Raw genomic sequence first — 15,289 nt, forward strand, 5'->3', positions numbered from 1 at the left:
AAAGCAGCTTCTTCATATGGCAGACACTGGCTGGAATTGGAATGAATAAGCTAATGACTGTTAATACTTCAAATTCAGGGCTAGGTGATGCTTTTTCCAGCAATTTAAAGCTCAGCTTTTGTGTCTGTACTACTTCCGATGGCAGGAAAGACCCTTCCATTTTCGTTTTAAAGCATATTTTAAAAGCTTATATGTTTCTACATACTCTACTAATGAATGTAAAAACATAACCTTATGCTCTTGTTAACAGAAATATTTTATTAAACCAGAATGGGTTTCTCCCTAAGTACCCTAGCAAGCACGAATAGTATGGATCCTGTAGAGGTTTGACACACCTTACCGATTTTCCAGAAAAGTATAACATCTGAGTTTTAGATGGCTGTATCTTAATGGTCTGACTGGTAAGTGCAGAGTAATATCTGAAAAGTTCCTGGATAACTGTCACGTTGTCTACGCAATGGGTATAGAAACGTTTGAGTTATCTTTTTCTAACTGAAAGAAGATATTGTGGGACCAGAAATCTGTCTTGTGCAGTCAAAAGCTCCCACTCCTGTATCCAGTGCAGTTAGATGGGATGAAGGAATTGCTCACTCAAACATAGGGTGTAATTAAGCTGCAGTAAAAACTAAGATATTCAAATGGACTTTATAAAACTCTATTTTAAAAAATGTTGCTGTTGCCACATCTGTTCTAGTCCCAGTTCTCCTGGAGGAAGTCCATTGCCCACAGTTGATTATATGTAGCTTACACATACCCCCATAAATCATTGCAACTGCTACTTAACTGCTTCCTGACCCCATTCAGTCAAAAGGATTGAAATTAATACAATTTCTCAAACACTTGACTTCTGTTAACCCACGTCAGCATCCAAATGGCCTCTTGCCTTGGTGTGAGGGTACGTGGGATGTTCCCTGGTGCTGCCTGTTGTTGGCGAGCCCGTGGCCTGCGTTTGGGTGCTCAGCTAGAAAGTTCCAGGTGGGGACATGTGGCGTAAGATGTGTGCGTGCTGTAGGTGAAGTCAAGTTAGAGATGACTAGTTTTGCTGTTCCTTGAGGAAGGACAAAAAGGTGGTGAAGCGCTCTTGAGGAAAGGGTTAGATTCAACCTCAAAGTCCTCCAAACTCTAATGAACTATGCATTATCTTCCCCGCCCACTCCTCCACTTTTTTCTTTTAGCAAAGACTTTTTCAAAAGGGTTGGAAACTGTTTATGTAAGGCTGAGAGCTCCTGGAACCTTGCTGCTAATTATTGCTCTTTGTGTATATGCCTACTGGGTTTTCTTTCTACCAGTAAAAAAGAAAACATGCTTACTATTGTGCAATTAAAAACACTTCAGCAGATCTTTTTGATAATTACAAGTATTAGCTCTGTAATTGGTCTGCAGCCCTGTGTTACTTTCATTTTTTATGTATTTTCCATTTTACTGGGGCAGAAGCGGGAAAGAATGAGAAATATGCTGTAGTCCCCAGTTCCAGAGCCTGCTGTGGGTGGAAGCTCTTACAAAACTGCACTTGAGGAGCTGTCTATAAGCTGTTTCTTCTCTTAAGCTGCTGCCTCCTGTGAGGCCAGAGCGTAACCTAGAACAATCTGTGACGTTACGTAAGCCTCTGCGTTCTAATTGCTTTAATTTTCCTGCTGGTCCAGTTGGGAATGTTTCACATTACTGAGTATCGAAGACTGGTATTAAAAGAACCTGAAAGAAATGGAGTTTGTTACTGAATTTCGTCTTTTCCTTAACACAACCCAGTTTCTGCATCTAGTACCTAATATATGGCAGAAGAAATGCTGGGGTTCAAATTCTAAGGGCTGCTTTGACACAAGAACTTGTTTTTAAATTAATTCTGATTTTTAGAAGACTTCTAAATGTGATCAAGTTGAGAGAGTTCTGAGTAGGGTTTGCCTTTGTTAGAAATGTCTGAGGGATTTAAGGGAAGTGAATCAATGCCCTCCTTGCCCTCAGGCAAGCAGAGGTATGCAAAAGTGCATGTTCTTGTCAAATGTTCTGTTTCTATAAAAATAGTAGCTTAGCATCCTAAAAAAGTGCAATAATTTGGCTTATGGACTCCTGTTCAAGTACTCAGTGGAATGCACTGTGTTGCAAGACACCCCTTCAAGCTGTATGCCTGCAGCAGAAGCCACGGGTAGCCTGTTGCAAGCCGCCTGTGGAGCAGTCAAGCTCCAACGTGCAGCTATACAGGAGCCCTGGGAAAGGATATTAATACTCTTCTGGCCCTGGTGCAACCTAAGATCATGTTTTACCCCTTTGCAGTTGCTGTGGCTGAAGCAGTCGTGCTGTCTGAGCGGCTGGGCCTCTCTGTCTCCGAGAGGCGGTGAGCTGACTGAGCAGGACTGTAACCTGTACCCATGATCTAATGTTGGTTTTTCTCTCTTTAAACACATGACCTGAAGGCTATAAATGTGAAAATACAGTACTGGTGAACCTCCTCTCTTCAGTGGTAGCTGTAGAGAACATCCATAGACAAATCTTCTGAAGTGAGGGCTGTGCCTCACAACACATACACAGCTTGTGTATGTGTTGTGCTCCTTCCCTTTCTCGTTCTCCTCCTGCGCAGATTTTACCCTTCCATTGCCCTGAGTAACGGTCAGTGGCCCTTGGCCCCAGCCTCTGCCAGAGCCGAGGTTCCCATTACCCCGCGGGAGGTTCCTTACCCTTGTCGGCACCCTTGACTCCAACTTCTTGGCTGCCAACAGGACTTACTGTTGGGTTTTTTTTTTATCTAGCAGTTCGGGCTTGTACAGCCATGTCTGGGATGATTTCTGGGTTCCAGTCTTGACTGTGCCCTGGCTGGGGAGCACGGGCTTGGGGGGGTGGTGGTGGGGCTGCTGTGCAAAGCAGCGAATGGGTTCCACCCCAGGCCACTGCCTCACGTCCCTCCCCTCTGAGACTGAAGAGCTGCCTGCCCTTCTTTAAGGCTTGAATTTGGGATTGGAAAACTGCCTCATTTAGGGGGAAAAGGTAGTACATGAGAAAACCATGTCAAGCTTGTAGGACTTCATAGGTCTTGGAGTGTGAAAGGTGGATCCATAACCTCAGGAAATGCAATCAGACAAGAAAATGCTATAATGATGCAGTTTATCAAGCTAGAGAATGTGGTCTGCCCCATTAGTACATGGGATGCTGCTTAAAACAGGTGTTGCTTTCTAGGCTACAAACTGCTGGTTTATATTTCAGGTAATAATAGGAGATGTCTAGATGTCTTCAATATAATTGTTTATATAGTCATAGAGTAAATCTGTCACTTTCTATATCTGAAGAACTGGAGGTGAATGTTGAGCCTCGGTATTCAGGTGATGCAAACTGATTGTTACAAATTCCAAAAATTTACCTGCATCTTGCTAATGCTCTCTGAAGTGACGCTGTCCTGGTTTCAGCTGGGATAGAGTTAATTTTCTTCTTGATAGCTGGTATGGGGCTGTGTTTTGGGTTTAGGATGAGAACAATGTCGAGGATACACTGACATTTTGTTCTTGCTAAGTAGTTGCTAAGTGGCGCTCACAGTGGTAAAGGACTTTTCAACTGCCCATGCTCTGCCGGGTGCACAAGAAGCTGGGAGGGGGCACAGCCAGGACAGCTGACCCAGACTGGCCAAGGGGCTATTCCATACCATGGGACGTCATGCTCCGTATATATAAACTGGGGGAGCTAGCCGGGGGAGGGGGCAACGATCGCTGCTTGGGGGACGGGCTGGCCATCAGTCGGAGGGTGGTGAGCAATTGTAGAGTGTATCGTTTGCTTTGTATTACTATTGTACTATTATTACTTGTTGTTATTATTATTACTACTGTTCTATTTTTATTTTACTTTAGTTATTAAACTGTTCTTATCTCAACCCACGAGTTTTCTCCCTTTTACCCTTCTGATTCTCTCCCCCATCCCACTGGTGGGGAGTGAGCGAGCGGCTGCATGGTGCTTAGTTGCTGGCTGGGGTTAAACCACGACAGACGCTTTAAAGAGGCCTTTTGATGTTGTGGCAGGAGGAACCAACCTAACAGTCATAACAGCATATTCCTTGATGCAAGAACTGTAAAGCTGAGCTATTAATCTAAGGAATCACACACAGCTTTTGACACTAATACCACCATATGTGTATACACAGTGAAGGTTTGATATGGTTTTAAGGGAAGACAGGACAGGCCGTGAAAACCTTTCTTGCTCGGGAGTCCATGCTCCAAATTTAGAGCCTGAATTCCCATGTGCTTTCACCTGGAAGTAGTGCTCTCTCTCTTTGCCAGTAGTTCGCTTACATACACCTCTTTCTCAGGTTGCTTACTGCTAGGAATATAATGTAGTTTTCAAATAGGCCAGTGCCAGGAACCTGAACTCTGCAGTCTGGGATAGCTTACCAAAATCCAAATTACGAAATGATATACTACTGGGTAAAGGCTTGTAAGCATCTGGAAACATTCAAACTCTGCAATTAGTGTCCTGAAGGAGAGTTTGTATAACAAACCTCTGTCAGAGCACTGCTTTACTATTTGTCTCTGGAGCCTTGCCTAGAGAGTGTGCATTCCAACACGCCGTATTGCTCTTGGTTGATACTGTCTATATCCTGTTCCTCAGCAAAGCAGGAATGTGTGTTTGCTAGCTCGTTTGCAGCTGATCTCAAGGTGAATAAGCATCTTCACTTGCCTTTAAGTTCTTAATATACATATGTACCTCTGTCAGCTGAAAAATTAATGATGTCGGGTTCTTCATCCAGACTGGCTGGTTCCTGTCACTCTTCAGCACTTGATCCTAACTGTAATTCAGATCTGACCGTTTCGGCAGAGTTCATGTACTGAGAACAGAGAGGAGGCACAGGGCATCGTGGCCCCTTTGGTGTGTCTGAAAGCTCGGGGCATCTTCAACAGTTACATGGTGACATTCATTAAGTAGGGTGTCCCTTTGTAAGGCAGGTGTGCAAGCATTCCTGCTAATTCTTTCTGTGACTGGTCAGCAAGAAGCTTTTCAAGGTGTGTAAACTAATCTCAGCCTACCTCTCATGTCTTCAGTTGGCATGCAGAAAGCCCATACCTCCACTCTGCTGTCTTTGATATAGTAACATGCTGCGAGACTTGCAGGTATAAAATAACTGTAGAAAATTTTTGTACCATTTACCTCCTTCCCGATTAAATTTGACTCAATAAAAGCATCCCTTCTGTGTTTATATGCCTACCAAGCCATGAAAACAACCCAACAATATGCTCATGTGTTGCTTTCTGCAATAGATGATGGTCAGGAAATTTGGGGGCCTTGTGGGAGAGCTCGGTTCCATCTTCCTTTGAATAAATTAAGGCGTGTGGTGATATTTGGAAGAAAGTGTCATTTTTAAATTCTGCAGGGAGATGGCAGGAGAGTGAACTGAGTGACAAACGTGCAGGAAATCAAGATGCTGGAGTTCAAGGTGCTGCATGTGAAGAGCTATGCCATGACACAGACTTAATGGTCAGGGATAGAAGCCTATCCTTTAGACTTAGTTGCAAATAAATGAACCCCAGCACTGGTGAAATGGTAGAATTTTGTGCTTCATAATTTCTAGTTTGGCCCTGTTCAATCTAGAGCCTCTTAAATTAACCCATTTCATTTGCCCAGGACACTTGCTGGTCTTCCTTTAGATTGGCTGAGTTCTGTTGGCATCTAGCTGGACTTTGCTTATTCTGATCATTCCAGGTTCACCGATCCATCCAATTACTGCATTGGGAGATAGTCTAGAAAGGCTTCCAGGTTAGGTATCATCATCAGAGGTCTGAAGGATTGTTAAGGCTGTTTTTATAAATTATTAATTCTTTATGTAGCTAAATAACACTCCTTGTCTGTGTTGGGGAAATAAATAAAAGATGCCAAAGCAACTGGGGAGAGGAGGGAAGGATAATCTTCAAATAGCTGTTCTTATCCTAGCACTTGAGAGAGAGAGAGATTTTTTTCTTTTTTTTTACTTACCAGGTGAGTTTATTCGTGTCTGGGGAAGGGCAGTGATACTGCAGGAAAACAACAACTTTCCTTTGTGAACATAAAAGGACAAAACAATAGATAAAAGTTTTAAATAAATTTGCAGAAATAGAGGTGTTGCTGTTGAAAGACGGTGACTCTGTAATATAGCTAGCATGTACAGCAAACCCCTGACCGCTTAGCCATCCGTCGCTGTTTGGAGAGTTCCTGCCCGCAGTAAGATACAGAGCAGCAGCCCAGCGAGGTAAATGGCAAATCTCCGAAGCTGGGTGGGTGAAAAACGGAGCAGGAGTGCTGCTGGATGGGAGTCCAGAATCGCCCTGGAGGAAAGGGGTCTGCTGGCTTAAGCAGATGTTCTTGCCATGACACTGGCCAAAGGGTGGCTTGGGACAGATCTGGAAATGGACTTTGGCTCTGTGAATTCTTTTGCTCGTGACTAGATCTCATCTGCAGTCAGCGATAAACAAGTCTGACTTTTCGTTACATGTGGCTGCAGTGGAGGAACACAGCATAGGTGCTGTTCCGTGATTTTGAGGTGGGAACCATGCAATGGGCTTGGTGAATGTGCCTTTCTTCTAGTTATCCTTATTTGAAGACTAGAATGGAAATCAGGCTTGTGGTCATTCTCGATGCCTTCATGTCACCCGTAGTAATGGTAGATTACTCAGCTCACACACAGGGAAGCTGAGCACAGGGAAGGCGGCTGGCTGGGAACGTAGATCTGGTGTTTGTCAGTTAATTGGCTCCTTGGTCAGTTGTACCGTGACATTAAGATAACTGTCCTGCCTTCCCTCTCCCCTACAGTATCACTAGTGGCTGTGAATGAGTTTGGTCAGGGAACTGATTCTATTACCAACCAATTATTTTTGAAATTTATCTTTGGTAGTAGCTATCTCGGTAAGTCACTGCAATGGCGCCGATGCTGGCCAGCAGGGCGGTGGTAGGAACGCGAGGCTGGGGAGGAGCTGCCCGCTTGCCAACAGCCCTGTGCTTGTGTTGAGTTAATGACTGAGAAGTTTTTCTCTATGCTTGGGTCAGTTGACCCGATAACATCTGTTTCCTTTCTCTTGAGAAATAAATACCTTATTACCAAAGACGTTTGGCTGGGTAAGGCACTGCTGGGCGCTTATCATCCAGTGGATCTGACCAAAGCAGAGAGATTATTTTCCTATAAGGACATAAGATGCCCTTATGTCAGGACATCTGGCATAAACCTAAGTTCTTTTTCTTTACCGATGGTGCTCCTGACTCAATTCAGAGATCACCTTCTCTCTGTCTTTCCAGAATCCCTTGTAGGTGTAGAAAGAACAGGGCACCTTTTCCTCCAGATAAAATCTCTTGTATATTAAAAAAAAAAAAAATGCAGATCAGGAATTTCAGCTACTTTTGTTCATACAAATGTAGCAGAAATATTTTTTAAATTGACAAATGTTATAAGAATCATGAGTTACCTGCTTAATACTATACACTGTCTCCATTCCTTCTTTCCTCTCAGCCTACAAAGGTAAGAAACAGTTTTCCTGACATTCGGAAAGATACTCCCTGGTATCTCTTGCTAACATTCCTATGCTAATAAAGACATTAATGACCCAAAAGAATACACTTTCAAAGCATGCGATGGAATGCAGGTGAATAGAGAGGTTTTGCTTTCTTAAAAATCATCCATTTTGGCTGATTCTAGAAAAGCAAGAGCCATCCAGATGCCTTGGTTGAGGGAGACACCGTGGATTAGCTCTGTTCTGCGTGGTGTGAAGCTGGCTGTCTGTGAGCTTCACCCCTGATCCCCAGGAAGGCCCGTACAGCCAGGCCCTGCTCATCTCTCCCTTCCAGATAACAATGTATGAGTGGCTGACCGTATACATTTTTCTTTCATATATACTATATGCTAACTTCCTTACAAATAACTTCTATGGAGCAGAGATTGAACTGTTCTGAAGTAGTCCTTGATACTTCATCCCCAGGGCAATGTGGACCTGTATGTATCGTTTGCAACGCTTGCTCAGTTTTGTAAACTTGAGGCATTTTTTTGGCTAAACAGAAAGGCCTTAGTAAGAATGAATGAAAAGAGCAATGTAAAGTTTGTGCTTGAGTTTCTTAACATGACAGTACTCCTGGTAACTTCTGTTCAGTAGCAGCTCTGAAAGCAGCCTATGAACCGTCTGCGGTGCCAGCTGCCAGGGTATCCATCAGCTGGGGTGGGACAGGGGAGGGAACCACCTCTCCAGGAGACCGCTTCGGGACGGAGAAAGGCTGATGAGCAGGGAAGACATACAGATAGGAGGAAATAGGACAGGAGAAATAGTGGTGGTTGGAAAAAGGCTTTTTCCTTATCCGAATTATTTGCTAGAGTAATCAAGATGATCAGTTTCCTCAAAAGAGAAAAAATAACTTTGCACATTTTACTGAAAGAGTCGAACATCAAAAGATGTCCATAAATCCTGTAACTTGGCAAACGGAAGGGAGAATTAAGTATCTGTGGGAAAGAGATCAGGTTCTCCACTTGATATTTACTCACATTTATTATCTTTAAATTACTCTTTATGCAGGTAAATAGAGTCTTTTAAGAGAATTAGAAACCACTAATTTGAATATAGCATGTACTTTGAATTGCTCAACAAAAAGGATGTCAATTTTTTTCTAAGATAAATATTATAGAACCTGTGGAAAAAAGTAGTCTGCTCTTTATGGCTCTATTTCAATACCATTTACTAACAGAAATGTTTCTTTTTTTTTTTAAGACCTATTCAGGGCTGTTCTGCGTAGTCATAAATCCTTACAAGAACCTCCCGATTTATTCAGAAAACATTATCGAGATGTATAGAGGGAAGAAGCGCCATGAAATGCCACCGCACATTTACGCAATATCTGAATCTGCGTATAGATGCATGCTACAAGGTAAGAATTAGTTAAGTGTTACTTAACAGTTAGTTGACAACTCTTTGTAACGTACCTAAAACTCTGGAGCTTCACCATCCAGCTATATACTAATGTCTAACAAGATCAGAATCTTTTCTAGTACATTAAGGGGGGGGGGAAGCTTTCTTATCTAGAACCTTCAACTTTCAGACTAGAAATAACTTGGCGATTGGCCCCTGTCAGTGTATTTGTCTGACTTTCTGAGGCACAGAAGCAAGCTAATGCTAATCGGAAGGGTACTCTGCCAGCTGGTGGCACCGAAAGCTGTAGTAGAAATACTTTCTTCTTAAAAAAAGAAGAGATAAGATGAATGTCAAAAGATGTTAGCACACTGGCTTTGAATGAGGTAAGAATGAAAAAGTGTGATTGAAGAGGGAAAGCTAAAGTATGTTAATGACTTGTCTCTCTAATTCTATAATAATGTTGGCGTTTTGGCAGCTGACAAATAATCTGCAGTGACAATGAAACAATAGTATGTTTGAGTTCAAAAAGAGGTCAGGGAAATGCTTAACCTTTGACATTTTTTTTGATTTTTTTTTTTTTTTTCTGCCGAACTGGTATAGGTCACGTCTGTAGTAGAATAGAGAGTAAGCTTATGGTGGGCATATGCTTTGAATTTTGGTTTTAAGGCTGTGCTGGCCAAATATGAAACCTGTGAATCTGGCGTTATATAAATGTCTTGAAATAAACACATGCTGTTGAACTTGTAAAATTGCACTTCTGACATAGTCCGTTGGAAATGCAGCTCATGCTATCTAATATTTGTTCATATTTAGGTGGCTGTTTTACCAGTCTGGAAACAGGAGCATGTTGTATCTAGAAAAGTGTGTGTCATGAAGGGGCAGGTCTGAGAAACTTCCCCTATTTTCTGCTAGAGACCTGGTATAGATGTACTGGAAGTAGGTTAAAAGCTATTTGACCTAGTTCACACAAAATAAGAAATCACTGTTTCCGCTGGGTTAACCAACCATTTAAATGTAAATCTTTTTTAAAAAGACATTTCCTGTCTTTAAATAAATCACTGTAAGTCTTTGTTTCTTCAGTTGTGCCTTTGTCTTTAGGGCTGCTTAATAAAAAACTACGCGTTGCTGGATTGCCGAGTGCTCTTTCACCCCAGAAGAATCCATGCTGTTGCCACTGAGCAGGGTGATGCAGGGGCAGGCAATGGAAGAACAGCAAATTGGGGCCACCAAGAGCTGTCACATTTCTCAACGGATATTTGGGGCTCTGTGTTTGTGTTCTTATGAAAGAAAAATGATGGCCTCTTGACCAGAACAACAGCCTCTAACAGCTCAGATCAGAGGACCTCTAATAACAAGTGTATGTGGAAGAACAGAGCAAACTTTAAGACTATTTTAAGGAGTTTATTCCTAGCAGTCTCAAGTGGTTTGTGGATAAGGGCTTCCCACTCTAAAAGCACAATATCTTTTGAAACTATCTCAAGAACTTTTCAAAAGTTCTTGAGACGGCTGTTCTCTAATAAAGTAAGTCAATGTCAGTAGCTGGCACGCTTCAGGTGCTCTATATATTTGTTCACAGGCCATTCTAGCACTGATTTATATCTCTGGAGATCTTGCCACATGTGATCTCACTATTTTTGGAAGATGAAATGAAAAGTTTTCACATGATGGTATATGTTTGGTTACAGTCTTGTTTTCTTTACATACTGATATATGGAGGTTTATGTTTTGTATCAAGTCTTTCTGTGCTTGCTTGCTTTTTGATTTCGATTGGCTGAATTCTTTTCATCTGAAAGAATGAAGCAATAGTATGAAATAAGAGTAGATGAAAACTATGCGACAGGATCAATTTATTAGGGAATAACTTCTTCATGGTTAACTAAATCTGTGTTTCTAGGGCCCTTCACCTTTATGGAGCTACTCCTTGTTTATTTTAGCAAGTGATTGCAATCAGCCAGTAAACTTTACATCAACGGTTTGCCTTCACAACTGCATTGCCAAGGATAAGTAAAAGCTCTAGAACAGGCATCAGCAGTTTTGTGCTTGGCAAATATTTTATTTTTTATGATATTTTTCTGGCCTGTTCAGTGGCATTTTGTTCAGTATAATCAGTTTACTTTCCTATAGGTGCTGGTAACTGGGTACAGGGAGTAAACTGTTACTCAGTGTCTCAATGCTTTCATGCCTTTAATTCAGAGCACGGATGATTAGAGATCAACTTCAAGTTTCTGCTAATCTGAAGTTTTGTATGTTTAAAATAATATTTATGCTTAAACAACAAAACATAAATTTCTGTTTTAGATTACGAAAGCAAAAGGTTTTTTGATCGGCGGAAACAACTGATGCCTGTGCATCTCAGTAGTTATTCCTTGTCTTTAAATGTTGCTGGAAATACTCCATTTTGTTAACCTGGCGATATAAATGGAGCACCGCGCTCCTCGGCGCGCTCTGTGGTAGGAGGAGGCCGTGTGGAAGCATTGCACACTGCCAGTCAGCAAACTGCTTCGCTGCTCTTGTCCCCTTGAAGAATCTCCTGTTTCGGAGGACCTTCAGCCCTGCGGCCTTCACAGGTCAGCTCTCCTCGTGCCCCTTACTGGGGAGGAGAATGGGCTGAAAAATCTATTTCGGCGCTTGTTAAGCGTGGAGGACAAAGGGGTGGGGGGAAGAAGCTGTAAAACGGAGAGTGTGTTTAAGAAGCCCACTTTGCCATTTTGCAGGGGGACTAGTATTCTCCAGAGAGGTATTGAATTAGCACAAGCTGTCCCAGGAAAGAGGGAGGTGCGGGATTGCTTTTAATGGCCGAGCGTTGCGCGGAGCAGTTCAGCGTGGTGCAGCTGTGATGCACTAGGGGTTTGAGAGACAAGTCTTGCAAGGAAAAGCAAACCTCATTGATCGCTTGATCTCCGAAGCATTGCCTTTTCTGCAAGACTTGTAGCAAAGAGGAGTGTGAACACAAGTCTTATTAGAAACAAGCAAGATTTTGGGTGTGTTCTGGTTATGACAGTCAGGATTTCTTTTCAGGAAAAGACTCATTACCTAGTGCCTTGACCTCAGAAGATAATAACGTGCAATTCAGCTTTACATACTGGATTTCCCCTCTCTCCCCCCTAGTAATTATTTTTCAAAGTAGTGCGGTAGTAGGGTAAGTGTTACTTCACAGGTGGTTTAGTGGATTTCTCCTGCGCTTTCTCTTCATTTTCCTAATGTTATGTTGAAGGAGTAAGTACGCATAACCCAGGGGCTCCTAGGCATACTGAAATTGTTTAGCCCTAGACAGAAATCAAATGCATAAATGCATAGGGTTGGAGTTGGCGTGCTTCACAAAAGAATGCTAGGCTGAGCCTTTCATGGCTGCTGGACAGTTGATATGGTCGTAAGGAATTGGTATCCTAATCCCTGTGACAACATTGACCTTAATTCTGTTTGGTAATACAATTTGCAAGACTTGCTAGCGTTCTGTACCGCTAAAAGTTACAGGCAGTAAGAAGAAAACGTTTCGACAGGGACTAAGTTTTTTTTTTTTCTTTAACAAAACTAATTCTGTAAGTGTATTAGTTCATCTATGACTATCTTTATTTTACTAGCAGGGGAGACTGCTGTGAAAGCAGCACTAACATAAATTTTTCTCTAGTGCTTTTACCATACTTGGCTTTCTCTTCTCCCTTCTCCCTTCCTATCCTCCCACTGAATTTCTAGAGGAAGTATGGCATTGTTTTATTATGCCTCTTTATTCATTGACTCTTAAAAGTGCTTTGGAAGAAATATTAAGGAAAACTTGTTTGCTTTTTGTTGCCAAAGACCAGCTTGCCTACTAATATTACTCTTGTATAATTATGCTTAGTCTCTCCTTTTTATCCTGTTTCCCTGAGGACATCTGATGAGTGCTAAATTAGCACTGATATTTTAGGACTGCCTTTAATCCTGTTGCAGAGAAGGTTTATCGGAAACAGCGTAATACGTGAAGTGAACACGTGGTGTTGGAGAAGCCAGTACTGCCTACAGGTGCCATACTTCTCTCTTAAAAACATCATATTGATCTATATTTTTAGTTAATCTTGATTTAAGTCCTCCCTTTGGGGACTCCACCCCCCCAAGATATGGAAGAAAAGAATTGAAACTAAAATATGACAACTCTCTTTTCTAAAGGTCTGTTAAATCTTCAAATGGAAGAGGAAAAAATCGCTCTGAGACTAAAAAGCCTGGGAGTGATGACTAGCATTCTCTGTTATGTAGGTTGTATATAGAACCTGTTATGTGCAATTAATATCCCTGATATTTTCATTACACCTTGACTTACCAAAAGATTCCCCAAAGCTTTTTAACTAGTTGAAGTGCAGGATGGCAGTGTAAGCAGAACTGGCTGCTTGGTACCTGTAATGTGAAGGATTTATAGCTCGCTCTATTGTTAGGCCGATTTCTGTGTTTTCACTTTGTCCAGTCCGGCTGGTGTGGAATATAAATACTTAGGTGACAATAACATCAAGATTGGCTTGTATACCAAGAGGAATGTGATAGTCTTAATGGCTGAGTGGAGGGGAAAGATTCTTGAAGCAAGAAATGAAGTCGAAAGACCTGAAATCCATCATGCTGAAAGTCTTCTGCCTCATTATTTTTGAATTTGAAGTAAAATGAGAAATGCTTCTGTCTGCTGAACCTATTGTGCAATATTTCGGCTCCTTCCCCTCGCTCTTCCGTTCTGTCTCTTGGTATTAAATCTGTGTGCTTCAGTGACTGTGCAGTTATTTTTATGATTTGAATTATCGTGCCTTGCTAGAGCATCTCTGAATGACATCAGTACCAATTACTGATTGAACAAACTCAATTGAACTTAGTTTCTAGAACTAGATTATAGTATACTATCAAGTCTTAACTCATTTGTTTCTATTGGGAGAGTTTTAGTACGTTGGTGCTTGTGACAACAGTTCCTGACCTTTGTCTTCCTCTGTGCCGAATGTGTTTGGACGCCTGCTCTTTATTGGTGTTCAGCCTCAAGGTTACAAACTTAATTAGGCATGATGATGTTTATAGTAAACAACTTTTTTTCTTAAGGCACAGTTGCTTAGACGTGTTACTTGAAGTAGTTGACTTACTCCTTGAAGTTACACAAATTTAACTTTCTAATTATTTAAAAATGAGACAGGAGTGACAATCATTACATAAAGAATTTGTAGTTTCTTTGGTGCCTTGGCTGTTTTCTCCCCACTTCTGAAGGGAAGTGGTGCAGCAGGTCAGCCAGTTCCGTGGTCTTTTCCATTGATATTCTGACCAACTGATGATGATCTTAATTTTAAAACTTGCTATGTAAGCTGGCCTCATAATTGAATCGTGACTGTGCTAGCCTACAGACAGGAATTCAAGACTAAGTTAATGCAATTTATGAAATCATTCATGAGATGAATCATTTTGTGCATATTGCTCAGCCAGCACCTGCTGCTGCTCTGAAGCTTTAGTTTAAATTAAACTCCATTTATTTCTAGGTAGTTGTGAAATGGATAATTTACTTCGGCTTGGCTTTAGCCTTCAAATGACACATATCAAGACGTTACGGCTTGTGCAACAAAACCTTAAATGTATTCTAATCTTGACAGCGCATTGCACTGCAACAGCACTGCTCGGTATTGTGTGTTTTGCACAATAACTGGTTTTCGTCAGCCATGTCTGCATTCCTCTGGGGTGTTGAACTAAGAGTTCAGCTATGCTATAACTGCTACTGAGAGTAATTGCAGTAGCTCCTTTTTCCTCCCCCTTCCTCTTTACTTAAATTTCTTATACTTTGCCAAGGAAGCAACAAGACACAGGAGCAATTTTTATCACTTAGCAATTGGAGAGAAGTGGTGAGGAGCTGGTTGTGTTCTGCTCTTCGTCTTCAATAACCCAAGGCTCACATCGACAACGCGATTGCCAATTAATATCTCGGCGTATAATCTAGCTTCCTCTCGCTTGTCCATACCTGATGCTTTCAGGTATTTGGCTGCTTAAGTACTCCTGACAGACTTCGTGTACCTTCCTCAGTGACTCGGAGTTGCGAGGTGTTGTGCACCTCTAGCCTGCTTTTCATAAAGCAAGGTGAATAAAAGCTCATGGCTTTCTGAATGCTACGGGGCATTAAAATTCTTTTTATTCTAGGGCTTTTTTAGAGTGATGGTTAAGCCATCAGATGATGTGTAGAAGGAAAACCTGGAAGAAAAAGCAGGAAAAAATGCAACTACCTCTTTCTATGTGCATCTGCTATGAAGTTGCTTGTGGAAGTTCTCAGGCTGGGAACATTCCTTTGAGGAGAACATCAAGGAATCTCAAACTGAAGGATTAGTAAATAGAAAAATGATGGTAGCAAACTGCAAGAGCCAAATCGTTGAGCTCACAGATGGAATAGCTGACTAACTGTTTCACACGAACATTTCGGCACAAAACACTTGGTACCAAAGCACCCAGCTGTTAGCTACTGGGTGCTGTCTTTTTGAGAT

At 41.7% G+C, this 15,289-nt stretch overlaps 1 protein-coding gene across 1 annotated transcript in view; it reads left to right on the plus strand.

Moving 5' to 3' along the window:
• Positions 1 to 15,289, plus strand: part of MYH10 (myosin heavy chain 10) — a 105,718-nt gene that overhangs the window by 8,227 nt on the left and 82,202 nt on the right. The window contains exon 3 of the mRNA XM_082326730.1: positions 8,688 to 8,844. Coding sequence (XP_082182856.1) covers positions 8,688 to 8,844 — 157 coding nt within the window. The remainder of the gene's footprint in view (positions 1 to 8,687; positions 8,845 to 15,289) is intronic.

This window comes from Platalea leucorodia, assembly GCF_965183815.1.
Source record: "Platalea leucorodia genome assembly, chromosome: 14".
NCBI classification, from domain to species: domain Eukaryota; kingdom Metazoa; phylum Chordata; class Aves; order Pelecaniformes; family Threskiornithidae; genus Platalea; species Platalea leucorodia.